The sequence below is a fragment of the Phaseolus vulgaris genome, chromosome 9, assembly GCF_000499845.2.
Source record: "Phaseolus vulgaris cultivar G19833 chromosome 9, P. vulgaris v2.0, whole genome shotgun sequence".
NCBI lineage: Eukaryota > Viridiplantae > Streptophyta > Magnoliopsida > Fabales > Fabaceae > Phaseolus > Phaseolus vulgaris.
This window is the reverse complement of record NC_023751.2, coordinates 9,350,640-9,378,405: the sequence shown is the minus strand read 5'-3', so window position 1 is coordinate 9,378,405 and position 27,766 is coordinate 9,350,640. Positions and strand designations below refer to the sequence as shown.

The following is a 27,766-nucleotide window of genomic DNA, read 5'->3' as shown; positions in this document are numbered from 1 at the left end:
ATATATTAATATTCAGTTCTTGATTGATTATTGGTATTGTTGTTTTACTTTTAATTTTCCGTGACAAATTGAGAATCTTAAATATGATCGGGAGGTATTTTTAGCGTTCGGACCTAAACAACAATACTTAACATATTTGAGTGCTAGGAATAGACTTGAAATGTTAATTGCTATTAAACGTCTGAGCTTCGTTCTAAGTTGTTCTTATAATTATGCAAGGGATCGATAGTTAGGGGACATTCTTAAGGATTTTATATGCGAGGAATCGATATAAATGATTTTTATACGGGCATCAATTTCAATCAAAGAACTTAATATTGACATGCTAATCAAAATACTTGAGAGTGAGAGAGATGAAACTAATCCTTATTTTTCCAATTGAAACAACTAATTCTTTGTTTGTTTTCTTATTGATCAGTGTCAACACAATTAATTCAAAACTCTTTTAATTGTTCTGTTTTTATATTTAGCGATTATTGTACTCGATAATTCACTGTTCCTTGTGGGATCGATATCCGTCCTTATGGACAATTATTACTTTTGACAAACGCGGTGCACTTGCCGTAAAAAGTCATCAAGTTTTTGGCGCCCGGGGAACAGATTTGATTTGTTGAGTATAATTTCCTAAATATTGTAAATATTTTATTTTTTTTATTTGTTTTGATTTTATTTATTTTATTAAAATTAGATTTGATTTGATTTTAGTATAGATTTGCTGTTAAAAAAAAAAAAAGTTGTTGATTTTATATTATTTTATTTTCTTTTCTTTACGTTATTTAATTTAGTTTATTTTTATTTTATTTTGTTTTGATTTTGATTTTAATTTTGTTTTATTATATTTTATTTTAGTTTTTTTGGATTAGTTTAGGTAGTTTTATTTATGTTTACGTTATTTATTTATTTTAATTATATTTTATTATTAGTTTTAGTTTTTATTTCTACGTAAGCTAGTTAGTTAGAATATTAGTTGTTTACAATTATAGTTTTCAATTTTTTTTTTTAACTTTATTTTATTTTATTTTATTTCTAGTATTTATTTTATTTTTTATTTTTTTAATACGTTATTTTTTGTTTTTAGAGTTTTCTTTTATTCTGTTTTTAGTTTTTATTTTATCTATTTTTTTTTTTGAATATTTTTGTTAATTTTCTCTTAACGTCATTTTAGTGTTTTATTTTTGTTTTTTGGTTTTATTTATTTATTTATTTTATTTTACATATTTTGTTTTTATTTTTATCTTCAAATTTATTTTATTTTATTCTTTTTAAAGAAAAAAAAAATTCTCTGTTTTTTTTCTCTCCACTAATATGTTTTAGGAAGAAAGCAACATGACAGAACAGCAAGCAACACCTACTAAGAAGACACTTGGAGATTATGTCATATACCAAGGACCAAGACATTTTTCTAGTATTGCAATACCTACTACTACCAAGGCCTTGGAAATAAATCCCGATTTTCTCACTCTCATCCGTGCCTATCAATTTACAGCAATAGAACATGAGGATCCATATTCACATTTGGATACATTTTATGAATTGGTAGGAACAATGGGTTTTCAATCAGGTGATCTTGAAAATGTTTATATGCGCTTGTTTTCTTTTTCATTGGCAGGAAAGGCTAAGGAATGGCTCAAATCACTTCCAAATCAGAGCCTCACTAGCTGGAAGGATGTAGAGGGAAAAATTTTGCAAAGATTTTTTCCAATTTCTCGCTACATCAAAGCAAAGTCTGAAATCTCTATGTTCAGACAAGGAGCAAATGAAGTCTTTTGTGATACATGGGAAAGATTTAAGATGATATTGAGAAAATGCCCAAATCATGGGTTTGAAGATATTTCTCAACTGAGCATATTCCTGAATGGTCTCAGATTTGACATAAAGATGCTCCTAGATGCTGCAGCTGGTGGCACAATGATGGCCCTTGATGTAGAACAAGCGACAATAATTATTGATGCATTGGCATCAACTGATTATAAAGCCCAACATGATGGACAAGATCTTCAGAATAAAGGGTTGTTAGAAAATGCACTCTTGGCTAAAAATAAGATTCTGACACAGCAAATTGAGCAACTAACTGCACAAATGGCTAAATTGCCCCAACAATTATATGTTGTTCATTCATCTCAAAGCCAAAGTCAGTCAATCAGGTGTGATTTTTGTGGAGGTGTTCATCCTAATGGTCACTGTTTTTATCAGAACAATTCACCTGAAGTTGAGGATCCATCCATGCTTGAAAGAATGAATAAAGTTGAAGACGCTCTGACAAAGATTGTGAGCGCGCAGGACAATATTGTGAGAGCGCAAGACAATAGCATGGCCATGATTAGGAGTATAGAGATCCAGATGAGATAGCTGACCAAACAAATTTCACAAATTGTGGAGGAACAAAGTGGCCAGTTTTCAGTCAATAGGCAAACTAATTCAAAAGAGCATTGCGATAATGTAGTGGCTGAAAAAGAAGAAAAAGATGAGATAGAGGGGAAGAGAGATGAGAAAGAGAGAAGTGAGGAGGAAAAAATAAAGAAGAAAAGTAAAAATAAGGAGAGAGGAGTTTTTGAAAAAGATTTATCATATCCTCATTCTCTTTCAAAAAGCGAGAAGGAAAGAAAATTCTTTGATAAATTGCTCCCTAAAAATTATTTTGCAGGAAATTTGAAGCAAGATTCAACATTTGAAAGATTTTGAAAGAATAGGAGCTATATTGAAGAAAAAAATATAGAGCTGGAGGATAGATACAATGTCATTATTCAAAAAGGCTTGCCTAAAAAATTCAAGGACCCAGGGAGTTTTAACCTTCCCGTGTCTATAGCTACTTTATTAGTAGCCAATGCTTTATTGGATTTGGGAGCAAGCGTAAATATAATTCCTTTGGCAATGTTGAAGAAAATAGGTGATTTGGAGATTAAACCCACCAAGATGACTTTAAAGTTAGCTGATCGATCAAGTAACCAAGTATCCATATGGTGTGGTTGAAGATGTTCTTGTCAAAGTGGATAAATTCATATTTCCTGTGGATTTTGTTGTGATGGACATGAAAGAAGATGAGGAGGTTCCCTTGATACTTGGAAGACCCTTTATGAAGACTACTAGAATCATAGTTGATGTCGACAAAGGAGAACTTCAAGTTAGAATTCAAGATGAGGAGGTAACTTTAAATCTTTTTAATGGTCTTAAAAATTTTAATGCAGGGGAAGAATGGGTACAGAAGGATGGATCACAGAGATATTCCACCTTGAAATAAACAGGCGTCAAGCTAGATGACGTTAAACGAGCGCTTACTGGGAGGCAACCCAGTCCACATTTTAGTTTTATGTTGTTTTATTACCTTTGCTAATTTTATTTAAAATAAAAAATAAAAAAGAAAAGTAAATAAGAATAATAAAAAAAAATCCCATATGCCTCCTAATCATTTTGCAGGTTATGTATTTTTGACCTGGGGACAGTTTCTATTATTCAGGGGGGCAGATCCAGCAAATGAAGCAAGATTGTAGATAAAAATTTTAACAAAATGTTGGATGACTTCTTAAGAATAGAGGATTGAACAAAAATATGGTTTTATCTCTCTAATTCTCTTTTCTTTTCAGTTATTTGGATTTTTTCTTATTTTATTTATTTTATTTTTCGGTTATTTTGTTTTCTGTTTATTTGCTTATTTGTTTGGTTTGTTTTTATTGCTTATTTTGAATAAATTTCCTGTTTTATTAGTTTGGTAATTTTAAGTCTTGAATTATCTTTCTTGACTAAATTTCAGTTTTAATTTGTTTGTTTTCTAGTTTTTTTTTTCAAATTAAAAAGAACTAGAATATTAATTTTGAATTGTGGAAAAAAGAATTTGTGTTTAAATATTAAGTAGTGAGATGAATTAGACACAGGTTAGAAAAGAAAATATGATTGAATCCCTATTCAAATGTAGTTAAAATTATGATACATGAAAATTTAACAGGATGATTGATTAGGACAGATAATGACAAGACAAAAAGGAATGAGACCATTTAAACCAAGTGAGTGTGTGAACCTTAAATAGTTTTGAGAGTTTTATTGATGATTTGACAGGTGTGGTTGCTTAATTTTTATTTTTTTTGCATCATAAAAGAGCATGAAGATGATTGAGGCATTTGTTTGTGTTAATTAGGAGCCAGGGCCAAAAAGCCAACCTTTATATTAGAATTCCATTTTTTTATATCCCCTTTGGGCTAAGAAATTTTTTGTTAATATTGCACCTTAACCTTTATTGATATAATTTTCTACCCTTTAGCATGTTTAAGGAAGGAGAATATAGATACAATACATATAGAAAAGGGAATGGTTGGTTTTGATTTTGAAAGTTCAAAAAGTTGAAAATAGGAAGAATCTTTTCCTATTATTGAAAAAAAAAAAAACAGAAGAAGAAAAAGAAATAAAAAAAAAGATAAAAAATTCATGAAAAGAAAGAAAATGGGGAAAAAGGTGACATCGAAAGAAAGTGGTAACTAGATAACATATATGTTCTCTATAATTGAATTGTAGGTATGTTCTTCTTCTTTAAGATGTGCATTTTGTTATCTAAGAAAAACCAATATTTTTTGGAAGCCCAACCTCATTACAACCCTGTAAAAGACCTCAAGATTCATGTTTCTAATATGTTTGTGATTTGAAGATGAAATGAAAAGCAACTGTGATTTGTTATGATTCAGTGAAAATATAGAGAAACACTTACCTGTGAGCATATGAGAAGATATTCCTTGATGAATTGTCATTTATTTGTTTTGATTTGATCCTGGAAATTGATTGTGTCTATAATTTTTTATATTTGAATTTGGAAGCATCATAAGTTTCTAATTTGATCTGTTGTTTAGTGAATTAAGCTATTTGATATTTAAATTCAAATATATTCATTTACTTTGCTTGAGGACAAGCAAGATTCTAAGTTGGGGAGAGTGATAAGTGTCTAATTTCAGTAATATTTCATATTAAAATATAGGCATTTATGAGGATTTATTGCTAATTTACATATAAAATAATCCCTAATTTATGAATTTATACCTTTTTACATTTTTTATGATCTTTATTTGAATAAGAGTATTTTATTCCCAAATTTGGTATTAATTGCAGATTTATAAGGAAGATTGGAGATTTGGATTAAAGATGAATGATTTGAGCTAAGAAGATAAAGATAGAAGGTCCCAGAATGGAAAAAGATGCAAAGGAAGATTGGGCCTTTTTTTATGTTTTATCATTTAGCCCATTAGCGTGACACAATAAACAACCTAACCCTAGAAAAATAGGATAAATAGAGGGCTAGAGGCTCAACCTTAGTGTGCCAGATTGAGAGGAAAACACCATAGAGTGAGTTGTAACCTAATTAGGAGAATGGAAGGTGATAGAAGTATGCGTGGCTAATTCTACCCATTGGGATTGAGAATAATCTGCTCAAACTCTTATGTATTGAGGTGATATTTTATATATTAATATTCAGTTCTTGATTGATTATTGGTATTGTTGTTTTACTTTTAATTTTCCGTGACAAATTGAGAATCTTAAATCTGACCGGGAGGTATTTTTAGGGTTCGGACATAAACAACAATACTTAACATATTTGAGTGCTAGGAATAGACTTGAAATGTTAATTGCTATTAAACGTCTGAGCTTCGTTCTAAGTTGTTCTTATAATTATGCGAGGGATCGATAGTTAGGGGACATTCTTAAGGATTTTATATGCGAGGAATCGATATAAATGATTTTTATACGGGCATCAATTTCAATCAAAGAACTTAATATTGACATGCTAATCAAAATACTTGAGAGTGAGAAAGATGAAACTAATCCTTATTTTTCCAATTGAAATAACTAATTTTTTGTTTGTTTTCTTATTGATCAGTGCCAACACAATTAATTCAAAACTCTTTTAATTGTTCTGTTTTTATATTTAGCGATTATTGTATTCGATAATTCACTGTTCCTTGTGGGATCGATATCCGTCCTTAGTGACAATTATTACTTTTGACAAACGCGGTGCACTTGCCGTAAAAAGTCATCACCCAACAACCACAGTTACATCAACCCACCAAAAAAGGTTACACCCTCAAACAAAGATATACAAGAGGCTTTTGCCATCAGGCTGAATTACCATAACCAAGTGTCAAACTCGATAATAAAAGACACATCACCCAACAACTAAGTCAAATCTTTGTAACAGGCAAACTGTACCAAAAATCCAAAAACTAACATCAACAAACCGATCCTTCGAGGATAGTACATAGACCAGATATTGCCTGCAAGAAAAACGTAACAGCTTCCAATCGCAGTTTTGAGCAAAGAACTCAGTCCGGCCCTGCCAAACAAAATGTCCAAGACAACCACAATACAAAGCAGAATCATTAGTCTGACCCTGCCAGATAGGAAATACCAAAACAACCTGCACAACCACTTAGAGCTTTCCAAGCCTCAGTCTAGCCATTCATATAGGAGTTACCGAAGGAACCTGTGCAATCCACACCACAACTACCAAAACTAGGAAAGAACGTTAGTTAAAAACACAAAAAATCAGACTTTCAAATACCTCATACAACAAATAGGATCCAAACACCAGTCTGAGTAAGAGAACGCAACCGATTTTTCTTTTACTGTGACCCAAGACCAAGTCTTCCTTTGTGCCACGGTAAAAACCTCCACTAGATCCACCCGCCCATTCTCAAACACAACCTTATTCCTGTGATTCCAAATTTCACTCACAAAACCTACCCAAATACCCCCCAACACTTGGTAACTGCGTGGTTCAGACCAAGAGGTTTGAACATCCTAAAGTGCATTTGTGCATCACAATGTAGCACCAACGGGAAACCCAACCACGTGAGACACATACCTCAAATTCTCCAAGAAATCTTACACTCAAAAAATAAATGTCTTACCGACTCTTCTTCCACACCACACAGAGGGCACCGATCGCACATCAAAGGTATACCGCGTCTCGAAAGATTGTCCTTAGTAAGAATAACATTACGTAACACCCTCCAAGCCAAAAAATGTGTCGAAGGTAAGGTCTTTAAAGTCCAGAAATTCGCGAACAGATCCTCCCCCACTACTGACTCCTCCCCCATGAGGCACTTATATGCTACCTTCACAGAGAAATCCGTATGATCCACATCCCTCCATAGCCATTTATCTGGTTTAACTCCACCTTCTCTTGTTAACCTTTTGGTATCCAACTTCCGCATTAGAAGATCAAGTAAATTGGATTCCCACACAAAAGGATTTCTTCTCCACCGCAGTTTCCAGGACCAACCATTACTACTCCAACTCCCAAATTGTGACAGAGTACAACCAATATCCAAGGAGATTAAATATAATCTAGGGAATTTATGCATTAGAGGGATGTTTTCCAACCACTTATCCTCCCATAATCTGATTTCTTTCCCATCTCCTACTTCCCACCGACCTCTATCTTCAAAATCAAATCCCCACCCCTCTAAGTGCCAAACTTTCCTAAGGTCCCTCCACCACATTGACTCCTTACAAGACTGATCTTGAGATCTTAAACCCCTCCACCCACCGTACTTAGACTCTATAATATCCTTCCAAAACCCACTCTCTTCAGACTTAAGTCTCCATATCCATTTCCCTAAAAGAGCCAAGTTAAACTTTTCTATGTCAATGACCCCTAATCCGCCATTATCTTTCGATTGACAAATCTTATCCCACGCCACCCAAGCAATTTTCCAGTTCTCTGACCCCCATTCCCACAAAAAGTTTTTTTGTAACCTTTTCACTTCCCTCATCACAGTTACCGGCATATAAAAAATGGAGACATAGAAAAGCGGTAGGGACGTAAGCACCGATTTGATAAGACATACTCTGCCTGCCAAAGAGAGGGTTTTCCCTTTCCACGCGCTCAGCATATTCCGTAACTTAGTGATCACACCTTCCCAAAAGACACACCTCTTATGATTCCCACCTACCAACACCCCCAAGTAATTAAAAGGTGCCTTCATAATGTCACAGTTAAGGATTGAGGCGAAAGTCATCGTCTGATTTATATTCACACCCACTCCCCCAACCTTACTTTTGGAGTAGTTAACCTTAAGACCAGAAGCAAGTTCAAAGCATTTCAGAATAGCCTTTAGTGTCAGAACATTTTGGATTGAGGCTTTACAGAAGAAAAAAGTGTCGTCTGCATATTGCAACATGCACACTTTTACTCGTTTTTCCCCGACTTCAATACCTTCTACTAGCTTCTTTTCTTCCGCCTGCCTAACTACCCCTGCAAGACCTTCAGCCGCAATTAGAAAAAGGAACGGTGCTAAAGGATCCCCTTGTCTTAGGCCCTTCAAAGGTTTAAACTCAGTTGTAGGGCTTCCATTTACTAACACAAATATTGAGGATGATTCTAAACAATTTTTTTATCCAATCAATCCACTTACCACAAAAACCCAATCTTCCCATCATGTAGTAAATAAACTCTCAACTAACTGAGTCGTATGCCTTTTCATAGTCCACCTTAAACATCACACATTCTTTCTTTTTCCTTTTTACCTCCTCCAGTGTCTTGTTAGCCACTAACACACTGTCCAACAAACTTCTTCCTTCCAAGAAAGCAGACTGTCTGGGATTAATAACTTTGTTTAGTACCCTTTTTAACCTTGAAGAAAGGATTTTAGAGATAATTTTATACACACAACCCACCAAAGAGATTGGTCTAAACTCATTCAGTTGTTGTGGATTTGCAACCTTTGGAACCAGGGTAATAAATGAGGCATTAGAACCTTTCGGCCAACTTCCACCCTCTGCAAACCTTTGTACCGCACTCACAACATCTTCTTTTAAAAAATCCCAACAGAATTTTATAAAGCCAAAATTAAAACCATCCGGTCCAGGACTTTTGGAGTTGTTACAATTCCATACTGCCTCCTTAACTTCCTCTTCAGAAATACTTCCAACCAACATTACATTGTCCTCCCTAGATATCCCCTTAAACCGAACATTATCCAATCTAACCAGAGGACTTCCACCCCCACTAAATCTGCCCTCAAAAAATTCCTTCACTCTAACCTTTACTTCGGTTGGGTTTTCGCACCATTGATCTCCGACCTTGAGACCATTAATAAACTACTCGTTATGTGGTTATTAACTTTCATGACTATTCATATTCTTATTAAAATGGTTGACATTAACACTTCTTTTCAGATATGGACTAAACTGCATGTTTACTATCCTACTCAGAATAGAGCCAAGATCAAGAAAATCAATATTCAAGTAAGGACACCCAAGAATGATAGATCTATACTTGTCTATTTAATTTATTAAAGAAAAATATGAATGTGTATGTTGCTATCGATACCTCCATATCCATGAATGATCATTTTAAATTCGTTTTAGATGGCTGATGTAAAGAATATGATAGTTTTTCACTTTTTTCCTCTCCCAAATAGATCCTATATTGTAGAAGAGATTAAAGCACTTTTGTTGTCTCAAGAAGAAAGATTTGATAAACACATGACCGTTGAGCACTCCATAATTCAAGCCAACTATGCTCGGGTTCTTGATCTTCTCAACATCAACTAAACAACAAACCAAGAGTTAATGGCTCTTTTAACAAAGGCAATCATAACTTCTTAAGAAACCATGCTTCAAACAAGTACTTTCACAATTCAATGACAAAATCTACTACTAAGACTATATTAAACATCTCCAATTCTTGGAAGAATAATAAACTCTAGGCTCAAATTTGTGGCAAAATAGGACTAAATTGTGTGTTTACTATGTTACTCAGAATAGAGTCAAGATCAAGAAACTCAATATTCAAATGAGGACACCCAAAAATGATAGATCTATATTTGTCTATATACTTTATTAAAGAAAAGTGTGGATGTGTATGTTGCTATTGATACCTACATATCCACAAATGATCTTGTTAAATCCGTTTTAGATGGTTGGTTTGAAGAATATGATAGTTTTTCACTTTTTTACTCTCCCAAATAGATCCTATATTGTAGAAGAGATTAAAGCACTTTTATTGTCTCAAGAAGAAAGATTTGATAAACACAAGACTATTGAACACTCCATAATTCAAGCCAACTGGGCTCAAGTTCTTGATCTTCTCAACATCAATTAAACAAAAACCAAGATTTAATGGTTCTTTTAACAAAGGCAATCATAACTTCTAAAGAAACAATGCTTCAAACAAGAAATTTCGCAATTCAAGGACAAAATCTACTACTAAGACTATGTTAAACACCTCCATGTGCAATCATCGTGAACACATTGAACTAAGAGCTTAGATTGATTTGATGATGACACCTTGTACGTGCAATGATTGATAATGTGGAAACGATTAATGGCATCTTGAGCTTCTTCCTTGATGTTGAATCGTTGCCCGATCAAAAGTGTCCTTGGAGGATACATTATTGAGTCGCGATCAAAGGCATTACCAAATGCGGGGTCATACATAGGTGGTTCAGGTGGAAAGTGCAAAAAATGCTCTGGTGGGTCATAAAATGAGTTGTGTTCATGTTGTTGATTATTTGTATGGTGTGCATGTGGTTCTTTTGGCTCCTCATCATCAACAGTTGCAAGTATTTCGTCTTCATACTCACTAAAAGGATTGAAGACTTCTTCAGGAACACCAACAACTCCATGCTCTTCTAGTAGTTTTTGAGGAGTTGTTAGTTTTCGTGTTCGCCTAGGTTGATATATGAACTACTTAATAATTGGGTATATTTTTTTTTTCTTCTGCCATTCTTTTTTTATTTCTGATTTTGTTTTTACTTTTATTGTTGTTGTTTTTATTTTCTATAATTATTTATTTTTGCATTTTTTTCTTCTCATTTTTAAGCATTAAGTGTAGTATTTGTATTAGTTTTTTTTTTAGGATTTTGCATTTAGGTAGATACTTCAGTTGTTACTCTTTTGATTTTTTTTTTTATAGTTATATACTGTATTTTTTACTTGAAATTAATATGATTACATCATCAATAATAATAAAAAATATTAATTTATGTTTATAAATTCAATTTTTATGTTTTTGTAGGGTTTAATTTTTTATATATCTAATTTCACCTTCAAATCTTCTAGCCTAGTGTTCTATTGGAAATTAAGGCTAGCTTCCCTTACCTGAAAAATTAGAAGATATTCACTAAGAGCTCCAAAACCACCAAGAACCCAAAGGTAACTTAACCTGTATCACAGAGTCCTAATAAAAAATCTAACTATATCACTAAGACCCTGAGCTAACATAGATTAACCCTGAAGCTAAAAGGGTCACATGCAAGCAAGGAAGAAAACAACCTAACAAGTTCCAAAATTGACTCAAAGAGAAGAGCAAAAATGAACTTACTCTATCAGAGATTTTGATCAGGCAGTCTTGTAGTACTCATTGCCAAGAGTCTGATGGTGGACTCTGATCGTTGAACAGATGAACGAGGAAGTCAGAATTGTAGAGAGAAGGGAGAGGAAAGAAAAAGAACTTTCTAGAGAGATGGTGGTTCTTTTTAAAATGAAACCTGAATAACTGAATTTCTATTTATATACCCTTTTTATTTAAAATTATTCAGGAGTCATTTAAAATATACCACTTCTACTCTAAAGTAATTTTCTAGATCCTTACCGTTGATAATGAAATTTATCCAAAATTTATTTTCTCAAAAAAAAACTAAATAAATGGTAGAAAAAGTTGTTTAAGAAGTTTGGTGGAACTAATGTGTGAGTATTTGGCAAGATGAAAATGACATTTACTAAGATTTTGATTAGCTAAATGACTATTTACACCCTTTGTCTGGGTTGATTAAAGTTAAGTAATATTACTTATTAAAGTGTTGTTATTCTAAAAGACAATATCCTTGATAGTTAAAAGAATATATTAAGTATTAATATTAAGTTTAAAACTAAGATAAATACTTATTTTATTAATTTTAATATATGAGTGATTTTCTGGTAAAAAAATACTTAAACTTAAATGTGATTTTTTTTTATCAGCATAAACTTAAATGTGATATTATAAGATTTATAAAATTAAGATTAATAATTTATACCTATATATAAAGGGGATTCCCCTCTTAACTGCTCTTAATTTTTTTTCTTATTTTATCCTTATATTAATATTTAATTTTATTATTGTATTATGGTTTTTGTGTAATTTCTTATTCTCCTCTTAACTGCTCTTAATTTTTTTTCCTATTTTATTCTTATATTAATATTTAATTTTATTATTGTATTATGGTCATTGTGTCATTTCTTATTCTCCTTTTAACTGCTCTTAATTTGTTTTTCCATTTTATCTTTAGTGGAGAGTGGAGAGTGGAGAGATTGATTAGTTACTTTTCTGTTTTAAAGATCTTCTTCTCTATGGAGAGTGAAGATGATTTGGTACGTTACTTTTCTGATTTAAACTGATATTCTCCACTACACATAACTCACGTATCCTACTTCCCACTTTCTTTTTCCTATATAGGTACCTACTTCTCACTTTCTCTCTCCACTACACATAACACACTTTTTTTTTTACCATACTTCTCACTTTCTTTTCTCTTTCCTTTTCACTTTCATGGAAAATCATACTTTCATTTCTTTGATTAATCTTGCACTTTTCATTGATTGTTTGTGAGTTTTTGGGTTTTTTTTTTTGCAGTGGCTTTGGATCGGTGATTGAGAAAATCTCAACAAACTATGGTGTTCTAGGAGCATCTCTTCAAGGTTTATTTGTTTTCAAGAAACTATGCAGGTTTTGTTGTCTAATGATTATGAAGGTTTTGTTGTGTCTAATGAGGGTCTAGCCTATACTCAAGACTGAAAAAGATATTGATGTAAGTTCTTTAGAAGAAGAATTTGTTGAAGACCTTCTTGAGCAACATAATGAGATTGAGTTTGCAAATCAATGACATATGATCTTAATAACCTACTTTTGCGTTGTTCCCTTTTTGTTTTCTTCCTTTTCTTCTTCTTTGGGCAATTCATTATCCACCATGAATTTGAATTATATGCATATATATTACGGTATGTAGATGTACAATACATTTCATTTATTTCTTCTGGGGAGAAGAATACTGTGCAATTTTGAGAGAAAGTTGGTTGCGAAAGAATCCTATTTCAATGGGTATCAAAAAAAGTGCAACAAATCTAATACATATACCTCAAATTTTTATATCTTAATTATAAAGCATTAAAGTTAAATACATATTAATTATTGTTTTTATGATCATTTAATATCTGTTGTGATTTTCTTCTGCCTATCATAATTATGTGGTGTTGTGACCGTCTTTGTAATTTGATAACATAGAACTTATATTTTCTCAATATTGCACTACATTATAATTCAAACCTTTTTAACTTTTTTGCTTTGCTTTATATTAAATTATAAAAAAATTTGGAAAGTGATAACTTCTCATACTCTAATTTCACCTCCGCAATCATAGAATAATGTTTTTTCATCATTACTCTAATTCAAATTTGAACAGCAAAATTAGTATGTAAAATGTTTCAATTTTTTATTTTATGCATTATCTTATTTTGGTTTATATTTTTATTTATGAAGATCTGATTTTTTTTTATATTGTGGAACATAATTTAATGAGAGGTCTTTTAAAATTATTATGTAAACCATAATAAACATAATTTTACTAAATTTAATGAGTTTTAATAATATTCAATCAATATGCATTTAAAAAAATATTTTTATGACATAATTTTCACAATCTATGTTAAAACAAAATGACTATATATATATTATCGTCTATATATTTGATTTAAAAGGTTAAATATTACTATAATCACTAAAACAATGTATTAATTAAGACCTAAGTTTCTTTTAGTTTGAAATACTAATTAAAATCAAACTACTATAGATTTGATGAATAGTCAAATCAGTAAAAATAAAAAATATTGATACATAATAATAATAACATTAATAGCAAAAATAAAAAAATAAAAAACACAATAATTATAAAAATAAAATATTAAATATATAATAAATATAGATATATATTAAAACAAAAATAAAAAATGCGGATACACAGGCGCTCGCCTGTGTTCCCGTAGTATAAATAATATAAATAATGTAAATAACAAATATGTGCTTTCGATCCTATGCGAGATTTCTTGTAAAAGAAATCAGACCAAATCGAAGATGAAAAAAATACTATTTAAAAGATTTAGTAAACTTTGAAGATTCTATTTTTAAAGAACCTAATTTATATTTTTTTATAATGATAGCAAAAAGTTTAAAAGAAAAAATTATTTCGTTGAAACTATTTTATTTTAATCAGATTAAAATTCATTTTATCTTCTAATTATTTTATATAGTTGATACAAGCTCCTAAACGTATAGATATGTATGGGAAAAAAATATAGAAGTGATTATTTTTAAAAATAGTGAAAACTGTACAAACGGATAGTGACGATACAATATATTAGGAACTTTTTCTATTTTAAATTACATATTTCATTTTAAAAGATATAAAGTGTAGAATTATATGCGTCAGCTAATAGTAAATAATTAAAAATATAACAATTATATAAATGATTATTTTATGCATATTATTAAAATTCTTCTCGTTAATCTTACAATTTATATTTATTCTTCTACCGTATGTAGCAATTATTTTAAAAGACAAATATAAATACCAAAACAAATTATATATGAAATCAGTTGAAAATAATAAGTACTTATAATTTTTTTAACATATATAGATCTTCGATGATATTCATACAAGCATGTTGAAATAAAATGCAAAAATTAAATTACAACTTCATAATATTAAGTTAGATTATGTTATAGGGAAGAGAAGCAATTTAAAAAAAATAAGAAAAATAGGGAAAAAAAATATACTATTGTTTGCAGTGCATTTCTGAATTCTTTCCTCGATTTTTGAATTTTCGTCTCAATTTGATGAAGTAAATTAATGGTTTAAAGGTTTATAATGTAAACTACTAACAATTTTTAAATTATCTGATTTCGTATCAATTAGAAAGATAAATATATTTTATATTATGATATATAATATTATGAATGTATTTTATAAGATTAAGTAAACTTATAATTCAACAGTAATATTAATTCAGAATAAATATAGACTAAAATTTTAGATGAAAAAAAAACAAAAGTACATTAATTTTCTTAATGATATTATGGTTATATTTTTATAAGCAAGCACTTATATTTTATTTTATTTTTCTCTAAATATACACTTGAAATGGTATTACTAGTTTGGATGTGTACACTTTATTCCTTTAATTGCTTATTTATTTTAAAGAATAGTTATTGGTGTAGGGTTTTGAGTGAGTGTGAGTGCAAGGTTTTCAACCCATCGTCCCCTATATTACCTACCTATTTATTATAGACTAAAATAAACAACAAACATTTATTTATCAACTTACAAGGGTATTTTGTTGGTTAAAGGACAATAACTTACAACTACGTACAATTGTTATTAATTCCCCACTCATTTCTAGGTTTTTTGTAGTTCACAATTTTGAATAGCATGGCTTAAATGCCAACGCCCAAGAACCTTCAAACCCTCTTTATAACTCCAAAAGTACAACTTATATTATGATTCGTAAAAATAAACCTAAACTTGATAGTACTTTAACTGTTTATTCATTTACTTTTTTTAGATTAATTAATAATATTCAACTTAAAAGATATTTGGTAAAAAAAAAATCTTTAAATTTGTTTCGAAAGCTTTGGTTGATACTGCACGTTATACTAACTTTAATATAAAGACATTAATACATGAATACGAATGTTTGATTTCTTACTTGAAGATACGTTATGCCTCAATGTCTAGTTTATCCAAAATGGATTAATTTAGTGAGAGAAAAATTAGTTTAAATGTAACATACTTAAATACCATGCAATTACACATATGAATGGAGATAATATAATTTAAAATATAAATAGTTTGATATTTTTGTTTTGCTTAAAATTTAAAGTAGTAGTAGAAGAAACATTATTTTTTTTTTTTTTTGCATTATGTGAAAGTAAATTTTACTTATATTTTTAGACAGTTATGCATTTTGTTTATCTTAATTATCTTTAGTTATACATTTTATTCAAATAACTTAAATCGTTTATAAATACACATTGATCTTAGAGAGTAATCATTCAATCATCTCACTCACTTTATTAATACTTATATATTACATATTTTCTCTCTAACTCTTACAGTTTTGAACGTTCGAATAATACTCAATAGGTTGGTCTCCATAATTCACTCAGTAATCCTTCTTTGAGGGTTGAAGTACAACTTCCTAAAAATATCATTCTTTTCACCTAGAGAGAGAACAAAGTTTTTTAAAATAATACTTATAAATAATGTATGCTAATTTGTTCATTCAAGTAACATAGAAGGCATGATTGTTTTTATTTTATTTGGGAAACCGTTTTTGACTCACTTGAATATATAGAAATGGTGGTATAGGGGCAAAGAAAAGTGGAAGAAAGAAAGAGTGTGTTGAAAGAATTGAGTGGGAAGGTGGGTACCCCCTTGGAAATAACTTGATGCATAGGAATGTAACTGTCAAAGTCCCACACCCACGCCCTATGTCACTCCATACCCCCTTGTTTCCTGGACCCTTGTCTACAATACTCACTCACTTTTCACCAACATTTATCCTAAACCGTGGTACTTGGATTCATCCCATTCTCACTTCCATTATTATTTAATTTACCATCAACATCTCTCAAAACTTCACATCAATTTTTATCATTTTTTACTTCCTTCAAACTCCAAAAATAACCCTCTTCCTTCTTATGCATCTATATGCACTTTCTTCCCTCGTCTACACCCGTGCGTTTGAGGAAAACTCTTGTATCGAAATAGATATGAATGGATTTCGAAGCCACTTTTCTGATCTCATTCGAGTCAACTCTTTACGAGTCACTCGCACTCTTCACCGCACAAACTATGTTTTCCACTTATTGTGAAACAAATAAAAGGATTTAAATTTAACCCATCCATGTTCTTTCAACAAAAAGCGTGGTTTTGGTTAATGGAATACACCCTTTTTTCCTTCTCTCAAACTTTTCTACCTTTTCACTCTTCCTCCACGCTCTTACCACGACCTTCCTCAACTGGTATGCGACATTGATACTTAAAGATAAGATATAATTAAAAAGCACATCATGAATTAACTAATGTAGTTATTGCAACCCCAACTGAGTGTTCACACTTTCAGCAAACTGTTAACTATTACGTCTTAATTAATTTGAGTTATTGGACTTCACTTCCGTGATTGAGTGAACGTCAATTCTGGAAAACCGTTATTAAATACTATTTAAGATGCATGCACACCAAATGTTAATCAGTCCTAACACGGCTCTATTCTGCCAACACTCTACCTACTGTATGTTTAATTCGATCAACTTCTTTTATTTAAAATTATAAGTATCAAATTAATAATTAAAAATATATATAAGTAATTTAATCATTTTTTCTTTAAAGTAATTTAAACGTACTTTTAATAATATTATTATTTATAAAAAAACATCAGCAGAACGGGGTTTGAACCCGACGTGAATCGAACACGCAACCTTCTGATCTGGAGTCAGACGCGCTACCATTGCGCCACGGATCCGTTGATGTTATCATCTCTTCTTTAACTTTATTAAAATCAATTATTTCACAAATTTCCTAATACAAGCTCTAGCATCTTTCACAGTGGTTACTTTTGTATTAATTTTAACAACATAAATAATATACAAATATTATCAACTTTATAACTTACACTCCAATTTTACCTTTTTAGATTTGACTTTAATAAAAGTATTTTACCTTTTGACTTTCTTAAAAGAACATTTCACTCAAGGAAAAAATGTAGTTGAGATTAAAAGATGCCATGTGGCTCTCCATTTTTTACAAATATGCGCATTTATAATTATTAAAAAATGTTTATATTTTTAGTGGATAATAATCTATTTTTTACAATATTCTCAAATAGTTTTATTTGTACAGATACCAGAGTTTTAAATATTGAAATAATACTTATAGGATTTTTTATGTAAATAAATTTTACAGTAAAAAAATATTTTAAATATATAAATTATATTATAGTTAAAGGTTGCAATAATAAAATGTTTATTAACATATAATTTTTATTTTTTATTTATTATATTGTATGAAAATATCATATTTGGTAATTAATAATTTATTTCATACAAATTTAAAATTTAATTTAAAAATAAAAAGACAGATTGAAAAAAAAAAGATTTCAAGAAAAAAAAAATCTAAAACTCGACTAATTATTTTCAAAAAAGACTCTCATTTTTTTTATCAACAAAAAACAAATAAATAAATAAGATATATATATTTTAGGGACACGTTAACCCTTATATAACAAAAGACCAACTTAAATCTCTTTCCCCTCTAACCTTCTTACACAAACAAAATAAACCTTAATCATTTCCTCTTGTACAAACATATGTGAAGATAACTATTAAAATAAAATTGTTAAAGTCTCTCTACTCGTCATATAGATCTCTTAATAAAATTTGACATACATCATGCAAACTAATGGCTCAGGACATCAATCAAATATGAAAAACATACATTGCGTGTTTTGGACTTTACTCATAACCAAGCTTTCAACTATCCGTAATGTAAAGATTTCAATATGATCAATCTTGTAATTTTTTTAAAGTAATTATTTGAAAAAGACTCTCGTAATCTAGTTTAATTTTATATAAAATAATGCTTTATTTAGTTAAGTTACATTTAGACTATTGATTTAGATTTAAAATAGGAATTTAATGTCTATTAATAGCAAATCACCCACGTTTACTTTCAGTCAACTCCGAATCCCTCGACATGTAATTGGCTCCTTTCCTATCATTTGTTCATTAATCAATTGTGATTAATGAAAAATATTCGACAAATTATTTGGTAGTTACGCGCTAAATTATTAACTAGTATTATTGCTGATATAATTGTATTTCAACTTTCGATGATACCAATATGCTTCAATGTATCAAACTTAGTTAGTGATTAAATGATAATTGAAAGGTTGGGGTTATTGAATTGCTACTTTATTTTAACTATTTATATTTTAAATATTAAAAAATTTGTTTAAAAAGTGTAATCTTGTAATTTGAATGTGATTAGATAATAAAAATGATTTATGGGAGGAAATATATTGAAGCTGTTGTTATAAGAATATAGCGATTTTCCAACTTGTATTTGGAGCAATGAGGCTTACCAAAGATGAAGTAAACTAAAATTGGACGGTCGTGCCTATGTTTCTAAAGACACCAACGAAAACACTAAAATATTTAATACCATGCCCTTATACTTCATTACCGACATATTCTTGGCATTAGTTATTTATTTTAATTATGTCGGTTTTCAAATTTATTGAGCACATTATGTAGTTCAACTCCTCTCGTCACTTCATCGTACCATGAGTATCTTAGATATATGAAAAAGACATCATACAAGGATGGTTAACCACTTAACTTGTTCTTCAACACACAAAAACAAAAGGTGGTTAACGTGCTTTATGTCACATTCTCACCTCTCCAATGCAATAACTACTTTCCTCCATTTTATCCACCTAAACTTCTATTATATCTCTCTTCACCTACACTAAAACTTTCCTCTTTTTCACAGATAAACCCATTGACGATCAACAATAATATGGTAAATTAATTTGATGTGATCAACAATTGCATAATATACTATACATATTAAATTTTCTTTTATCCTATATTCAACTTTCAAAGATTAATTATTAGAATTTTTTTATCAATAACAAATAAATTAAATAAAATTTTATACGAAAACCTGATTCAAAAAGAAAAGAATTTACAAGATCAAAAGAGAATTTAATCCTAAATATAGCCTAAATTGTTTTCATGATAGTATAATGTATCTAACAACTGGTGTGATGATTAATAATTATTATTATTATTTGAAATATCAATACAATTGAGATGTTAAGTTGTTAAGTTGTATAATAATATGTAAGATAAAAACTTTATAAAAAAAATCATGCTCTAGTTGACTACTTACTATAATTTCTGTATTATACAATAATTTAAACAAACTTCATAAATAGTTAGTTTAATATAAAAAAAATATACATTTACAGGTTGTTTTTTATTATATTTGTACGACAACTCTGAAAAATGTAAACAATTCTACACTTAAATGAATGTTATATAATTGTGATAATTTTAATATTGCTGTTCTTCTTCACTTGGCATGCTTGACGGAAGGTACATCACACAATGAAACTAATAAAAGAATCAAATTTAGTGTTAAATTTGTGACGTGTATTTCTAAAAAGTATAGTTTGACTTTTGTTTATAATATTAAATTAGTTCAGATGGAGAATTTTCCTCCTTTGGTAGTTGGGAAGGCATGGTATGAAAAAACACCATGCATGCAGTCTATAATGACGGTGCAGTCCACGGAATTATCACTATACACATTATTCTTCCAATTATCTTTGTACATTTTTATTTTATTTATTGTTTAATAAGTTTTATTAATTACACTAATGCAAAAATAGGAATCAATGACAGGTTATTATGACGGGTATACTTTATCTGTCATAGAAAATGGTATGATGGCATTTTTGTAATAATCATAAAATTTATTATGACAGTTAAAATAAAAACTAACATAATAAGTATTTATTATGTCTGTTCAGTGTAGAAATGTTATAGTAAGTTTTTACTATGTCAATTTTTTATTTTAACTGACATAATAAGTATTCTTATTTTTTTAACCCTATTGCTTTCAAAAAAATTTAACCCTAATTCTTCCGCGTGCCGTTTCTTCTTACACATTGCCGCTTTGCGTTTCTTCTTCCTTCCACACTGCGGCTTCTGCGTTCTTCTTCCACACTGCGGCTCTGTGGCTTCTGCGTTTCTTCTACACTAGGGCTTCCACATTTCTTCTTCCACACGACGGATTCCGCGTTTCTTCTTCCACATTATGGTTCCCGCGTTTCTTCTTTCACACTACGATTTTTGCGTGCTAAGCTTCTTCTTCCATACTACGATGCTGAAGCTTCTCCTTCCACCCTACGGTAACCCTTCCGCTTGTTTGGTTCAATCTGATGCATTTCTTCATTTCCTTCGAAACTTGTTTTGTTCTGAATTTTGAGTTTCCCATTTTTTTTTTCCTTTTTTTAATTCCTAAATACTTATTTTCCTTTGCACAATGATCATGTTGCCTATATTTTTTAATTCATTTTTGAATTCTCTGCTTGTTTATGTATTCCGCATACATAGCCAAATGATACAATAGAGCCATCTGTTATATATATATATATATATATATATATATATATATATGGGAGAGTCTTCAAATTAGACAATTGTTACCCTGTCACGACTAACTATAACAACAAATTATTGCTAGATAAGTATACATGTTGATTTAAGTAGAAGTTGTTTTTAAAATTTTATAATAAATTAATTAGCATGCTAGTAAGTGAATGAGTTAGATGTGTGTGAAATTGTGAAATTTCTTATGAGGTATAATTGCAGGATGGGGTAATAGTAAGTTCCTAGATAATCAAGAATACGTGAATCTGAGTTGTATATATAGATGCTTGTGTTAGTAAAAAAAAAAAAGGATTGATAATCAATGTCACAGTTCTAAGAATAATATTTATATTTATATTCCATGAAGAACGATGACTTTCTTTTTGTAGGTGAGATTGCTAGTGCATAGTGCTCTGAAGGTTTCTCAACTTGTGATTCTAGTTTCACTATCTCCTTGGCTGGTTCAACAGTTTGCTCTGAAGGTTTTTTAGCTTCTGATTTATTACTCATGATTTATATGAACTCCTATTTATTCTTGTTATGTTAGTCTTTTAATAACTTGCAACAAATACTTCCTTGCCAAATTTTCAATTATCCAGGGAGTATTTCCTTTCTTTCTCTCCTGTTTTGTTCTGTTCAGGAAGGATTTATTACTCATTCAGGTTTAATATAGTCTCTGCCTTTGTCTCTCTCTATTCTAATAAACGCATGCACTAATAAGTAATCTTTGACTTTCAGGATCTTGTTTTGCTGCAACATTTCTCTAGAAATGTTGAGAGGAAGCTCCTCATAATCCACAATACCCTTAACAAAGCTGAGATACTCTGGAATCAACTCTTCACAGTTGTCCATGATGAAGACTCTGCGTACATACAATTTAGAATTTTTGGATTAACATGCTTTTTAATAATGTGGATTAACATGCATTTTTTCAGCTTCTAATGTTGTTTAATTAGTTTTTTCAGCTTAGCACTTTGTCTGTTTTGCATTCATTGGAAGATTTTATTTAGTCTCTAACCTAAAGTTTCATTTAGCATAAGCATGACATTATACACCTTTGCTAATCCAGGTTGGTGACTTTGATCGTTTCCTCTCTATTCTGACTATATTGTCTCGCACTTGCCTTCCATTAAACACCCCTCATTACAGGTTCATACTATTATCCCTCTTTAATAATAAAATCTTACATGTGGAAGTGGTTAATTATTTTATAATTTTTTCTTCTGATAGGCCTAAAAAATGGAATGGAAGAAGTATTAATATTGGTGCAGTTTTTGTCGATATAAATTATATTTCTTACATTTCATAAATTTATTGTTGTTAGATTTTTTTTTATTTTTTTTTCTTACATATTCTTAAGAACAATAAAGTGAACAATGATAGTGTGTAATACTTTAAATTAGGTTTTAAATTAGGAACCGAGAGAGAGCAAAAAAAAGAAAGAAAAATAAAATGTAATGTGATCTTTGTCTAAATATTATATTATATTTAATTTGGGTATATTCTGTATTGATTTAAATTTTTCAACAAACAAAATTTAAAGGCAATTAGAATGCAATTAGAATTTGTCCTGGAAAGTGATTTGTAGATGGTAGAGTTGATGTGCATGTGGCAGGGTCACTGGCCGCCGTTGTGAATTGATAAAGTGTGAAATTATTAGATTATATGATCCATTTCACTTACCCATTACTTGGTTAAGCAAACTCTGTAGTCTTGAAGGCTACGTTTGTGCAATGAATTGAACATATGGTCCATTAAACAAGAGTAAACCAAATCCAACCCTGGTATGAGATTATTCCCTAAGGCATGGAAAATTTTATGCTTTCATTTTGTGCAATTAATATGATTGTATTCCCAATAAAAGTGTTTGTAAGATGTAAATTATTATGATTATAATAAAATATTTTTATATATTCTTACTTTTCTATGTTTTTCTTTCATTCTTCGAATGCACCAGCTTTCTTGTTTTGTCTCTTCCCAAGTTGTCGTTGACTCTTTAACCTACATTGTCTAAGGTATGTAAAATATTTATTTGTTATTAATATTTATTTTATTGTATTTATGATTTGTATGCTATTTCAAATTTGGCAACATTGTATGATGATATTCCGAAAGACGATCCAACCTGATCCGTAAATACACTAATACCCATAAAGTTAAAATATATAGTTATTTGTTGTGTTATGTCAGAGAACATAACAATGGATCGAAGTTGGATCAATTACAAACGCACAACAAATGAATATGAGAATGGAGTACAACAATTTCTTGAATTTGCAAAGGTGAATGTTCCAGATAATAATGGAAGATTTTATTGCCCGTGTGTGAATTGTTTGAATGAGCGAAGACTACCGACTGAAGTTATTCGAGAGCATGTTCTTTGTGATGGTTTCCTAAAAAGTTACACAAAGTGGATATGGCATGGTGAATTAGTAGACATACCAAGTGTACATATGTATGAAGTTGAAGCACAAGAAGTTGATTTAGAGATGGATGATCAACTAGAGGAAATGATCCGTGATGTAGGATATGATGCCTTCCAACATGCACATGTGTATGAAAATTTGTGTACTGATGCTGAAAAACCTTTATATCCAAGATGCACTAAGTTCACTCGATTGTCGGCGGTATTAAAATTATTTACTGTGAAGGCAAGAAATGGGTGGACAGATAAAAGTTTCACAGAATTGCTTGAGTTGTTAAGTGACATGCTTCCTGAAGATAATACGTTGCCAACACGTAATTATGATGCGAAGAAGATATTGTGTCCAATGGGTATGAAGTTTGAAAAAATTCATGCATGTCCCAATGATTGTGTGTTGTACAGGAAGGAATTTGATAAGTTACATCAATGTCCACATTGTGGGATATCACGATACAAGAAGAAATATGATGATTTTGAACATGATGTTAAGAAGGGTCCTCCTGCAAAAGTGTTGTGGTATCTTCCTATAGTTCCAAGGTTGAAAAGATTATTCAGTAATGCGAATGATGCAAAACTTGTTAGATGGCATGCAGATGAACGTAAAAAGGATGGTAATTTAAGGCATCTGGCAGATGGTTTGCAATGGAAGAAAATTGATTCCATGTTCCCAAATTTTGCCAATGATCCAAGAAACATTAGGCTTGGACTTGCAACAGATGGAATGAATCCATATGGTAACTTGAGTAGTAAACATAGTTCATGGCCTGTGTTGTTAGTGATTTATAACTTACCACCATGGTTGTGCATGAAACGCAAATATGTGATGTTATCTTTGATGATCTCTGGTCCAAGACAACCGGGAAATGACATTGATGTTTATTTGAGCCCGTTGGTTGAAGATTTGAAGATGTTATGGGAGGAAGGTGTTGATGTGTTTGATGGGTACACAAGTGAGTCCTTTAAGTTGCATGCCATGTTATTTTGTACGATCAATGACTTTCCAGCATATGGTAATTTGAGTGGATACATCACCAAAGGCCACAAAGCATGTCCTATATGTGAAGAAAACACATGTCATAATCAATTACAACATGGAAGGAAAACAGTGTACCTCGAACATCGGAGATTTCTTAAATCAAACCATCCGTATCGTAAATTAAAGAAACCATTTAATGGGTGTCAAGAAAACAAATTAGCTCCAACAGCTTTAACTGGATTGCAAGTATATGAGCGTGTGAAGGACATCCAAGTTGTGTTTGGAAAGACACAAAACAAAGCCACAGGAAGTAACATATGGAAGAAAAGGTCAATATTCTTTGATCTCCCATATTGGAGGGTGCTTGATGTGAGACATTGTATAGATGTCATGCATGTAGAGAAAAATGTGTGTGACAGTATTATCGGAACACTCCTCGATATTCAAGGGAAGACAAAAGATGGTGTCAATGCTCGTTTGGACATGGTTGAAATGGGTATAAGAGAACAATTAGCTCCACAGTCTCATGGTAAGCGCACATACTTGCCTCCGACATGTCATACGCTGTCTAAACAAGAGAAAAAAAGTTTTTGTGAGTTTTTACAAGGCGTGAAGGTTCCACTAGGTTATTCTTCCAATTTCAAGAGACTTGTATCCATGAAAGATTTGAGATTAATTGGCTTAAAGTCTCATGATTGTCATGTTTTGATGCAACAAATATTACCCGTGGCTATTCGAAATATATTGCCTAAGAATGTCAGATATGCCTTAACTAGATTGTGCTTCTTTTTTAATGCAATATGTAGTAAAGTTTTGGACCCTGAGAAGTTGGATCAGTTACAAAATGATGTTGTAGTCATATTGTGCCAATTGGAGATGTACTTTCCTCCATCATTTTTTGATATTATGGTTCACTTGATTATTCATTTAGTTAGAGAAATTAAAATTTGTGGTCCAGTATTCTTACGATGGATGTACCCCATGGAGCGATACATGAAGATATTAAAAGGGTATGTAAAGAATCAATATCGTCCTGAAGCATCAATTGTTGAAAGATATATTGCAGAGGAAGCCATTGAGTTTTGTACAGAATACTTATCAGAAGTTGAAGCGATAGGGGTACCTAAGTCTCGTTACCATGGAATAGGTGTTGGTAAGGGTACTCGAAGTGCAAAAGTTATAACATTGACACGAGATGAAGTTCTTCAAGCACATTTTTATATACTGAATAACACTAAAGAAGTCATCCCCTACTTAAATGCTCATAAAGATATTGTGAAGAGAAAAAACCCACGAATGTCTGAGAAGTGGGTGATTAATGAGCACAACAAAAGCTTCTTGAAGTGGTTTAAACAACAAGTTCAAAATGATAATACAACTTCTGATACATTAAATTGGCTAGCATCTGAGCCAAACTTTGAAGTCATAAGTTGGAGTGGTTATGATATAAACAATTATTCATTTTACACAAAATTTGAAGATGAAAAAAGCACCATGCAAAATAGTGGAGTAATGGTGGTGGCTGAATCAATGCATTTCTCTAGTTCAAAAGATCAATATTCTGTTATGGCATCAATGTGCTACTTTGGTGTAATTGAAGACATCTGGATGATAGATTACACAATTTTTAGAGTTCCTGTCTTTAAATGTAAGTGGGTTGACAGTAATAGTGGCGTGAAGACTGATGATCTAGGTTTTACCTTGGTTGATCTGGAAAAGGTAGGTTATATTGAAGAGCCATTCATCATGGCATCTCAGGCAAAACAAGTGTTTTATGTTACTGATCTCACTAACAAACGGTGGTCAGTGGTTCTCCATGGAAGAATCATGCATGGTACTCATGAGAATGATAATTTAACATTCGATATAAGTGAGACTCCATCTTTCTCCACAAATATGCCAACCTTGAATGTCGATAATGAAGTAGATGATGTGCATGCCACACGTGATGATCATCATGAAGGATTGTGGGAGAATGTTCCAATTTGACAATGTAAAACATTTATTTATGTTTATCCTTTATATTTTTAATAACTATATGTTTAGTTTTTTACTAATAATTTACAATCTAATAATTTGAACAGAGATATGTCTAATCCATCTGATATCTTCCCTCCTTCACAAGATGGGGACAAGAGTCAATCATCTACCCATAAAAAAGGTAGGCGTGGGACTAGGTTGAGAGAGTTGACTATCAGCCGCGATGCTAATCAGAGATTGCCAATCCAATTTGATATGCAGACGGGTAAAGCTTTGGGAGAGCATAGTACAAAATTTACTAGCTATGTGGCCTTGCTTGGTAGAAGCAAAGTTAGTATTCTTATTGATGATTGGGAGCATGTTCCAGAGATGGTGAAGAATCAAATTTGGCAGAGTATCATTGTACGAAATCTTAACTTATTTGTTTCATTGTAAGCATACATAATTGCTATTTAACATATATAATTTATATTTATTGTACAGATCACATATGACGTCCCAAATAATAACTTATTGAGGAAAAAGTGGATTTCATATGCTGGGGCACGATGGAGGGGTTTTAAGAGTGACCTTACTAGTCGTTATATTTATGGTGCCTTGGGTGAAAAAAACCCCTGTGAGCAATATCAATTCCTCGATGAGGAAACATGGCAGACTTTTCGAGAAAGGCGATTAGACCCTACCTTTCAGGTAAATTAATATCATATGTTGGTTAAGTGTCTAATTATCATGCATTATAATAATTTAATTTATGTATATAATAGGCTAAGAGGAAAGCTGCACAAGAGATTCAAAAAAAGAATGTTCACCCTCACAGACTATCTCGTGAGGGTTATGATAAATTAGAGCAAAAAATGATTAAAGAGATATCTTCCTCTCACTCCACCGAGGACTCAAATTGTAGCATTATAACCCGTCCTCCCCGACATGAAAAATGGAAAAGAGCTCGCCAAAGACCATCAGGGGATTACACATCTGAAGAAGTTCAAAGCGTAGCTAAGCGCATTGTTAGTAACTTATATTGTATGTCATGTTTGAATGTTTATGTTTATTTGCACATATTTTAAAATAAGTTTTAAAAATTTGTGTTGTAGGATGAGTTGGTGGAGCAAAGCACGCAGGGATTGTTCATTCCACAAGGGCGTGAGGACAT

At 31.0% G+C, this 27,766-nt stretch overlaps 2 protein-coding genes, 1 non-coding gene and 1 pseudogene across 4 annotated transcripts; 1 reads left to right on the top strand and 3 right to left on the bottom strand.

The window, feature by feature from the left end:
• Positions 1-1,717: 1,717 nt before the first annotated feature.
• Positions 1,718-1,823, bottom strand: LOC137823227 (small nucleolar RNA R71; annotated as a pseudogene).
• Positions 1,824-6,027: 4,204 nt separating this feature from the next.
• LOC137822198 (uncharacterized) lies at positions 6,028-22,084 on the bottom strand. The gene is made up of 8 exons (XM_068627098.1): positions 21,939-22,084; positions 10,270-10,651; positions 8,443-9,060; positions 6,885-8,297; positions 6,643-6,774; positions 6,449-6,457; positions 6,213-6,364; positions 6,028-6,094 (listed from the first exon to the last, which is right to left on the bottom strand). The coding sequence occupies exons 1-8, from the start codon at positions 22,082-22,084 to the stop codon at positions 6,028-6,030; spliced, it is 2,919 nt and encodes a 972-aa protein (XP_068483199.1).
• TRNAW-CCA (transfer RNA tryptophan (anticodon CCA)) lies at positions 17,467-17,538 on the bottom strand. The gene has a single exon. It is a non-coding gene; the product is annotated as a tRNA-Trp (tRNA).
• On the top strand, positions 20,740-26,845 carry LOC137822868 (uncharacterized). Of its 2 annotated transcripts, XM_068627880.1 has the most exons (7): positions 20,740-20,991; positions 21,622-21,714; positions 21,971-22,098; positions 22,302-22,381; positions 23,190-23,247; positions 23,423-26,626; positions 26,718-26,845. In XM_068627880.1, exon 6 carries the CDS (start codon positions 23,434-23,436, stop codon positions 26,620-26,622), a length of 3,189 nt encoding a protein of 1,062 aa, XP_068483981.1. In that variant the 5' UTR covers positions 20,740-20,991; positions 21,622-21,714; positions 21,971-22,098; positions 22,302-22,381; positions 23,190-23,247; positions 23,423-23,433; the 3' UTR covers positions 26,623-26,626; positions 26,718-26,845. The 2 variants fall into 2 exon arrangements, with proteins under 2 accessions (XP_068483981.1, XP_068483982.1); XM_068627881.1 differs by lacking the exon at positions 21,622-21,714 and having other exon boundaries at positions 21,971-22,381.
• The last annotated feature ends 921 nt before the right edge of the window (positions 26,846-27,766 follow it).

Bases quoted from the DNA above. Each gene is read 5' to 3' on its own strand.
- LOC137822198 (XM_068627098.1), bottom strand. From the start codon at position 22,084: ATGGACAACTGTGAAGAGTTGATTCCAGAGTATCTCAGCTTTGTTAAG. The intron at 10,652-21,938 runs GTTTATTAGAAT...ATATCAACCTAG, and splicing joins GATTACTTATTAGTGCATGC to GCGAACACGAAAACTAACAA. The intron at 6,775-6,884 runs GTAAGACATTTA...AATGCACTTTAG, and splicing joins GTGGTGTGGAAGAAGAGTCG to GATGTTCAAACCTCTTGGTC.
- LOC137822868 (XM_068627881.1), top strand. From the start codon at position 23,434: ATGGATCGAAGTTGGATCAATTACAAACGCACAACAAATGAATATGAG.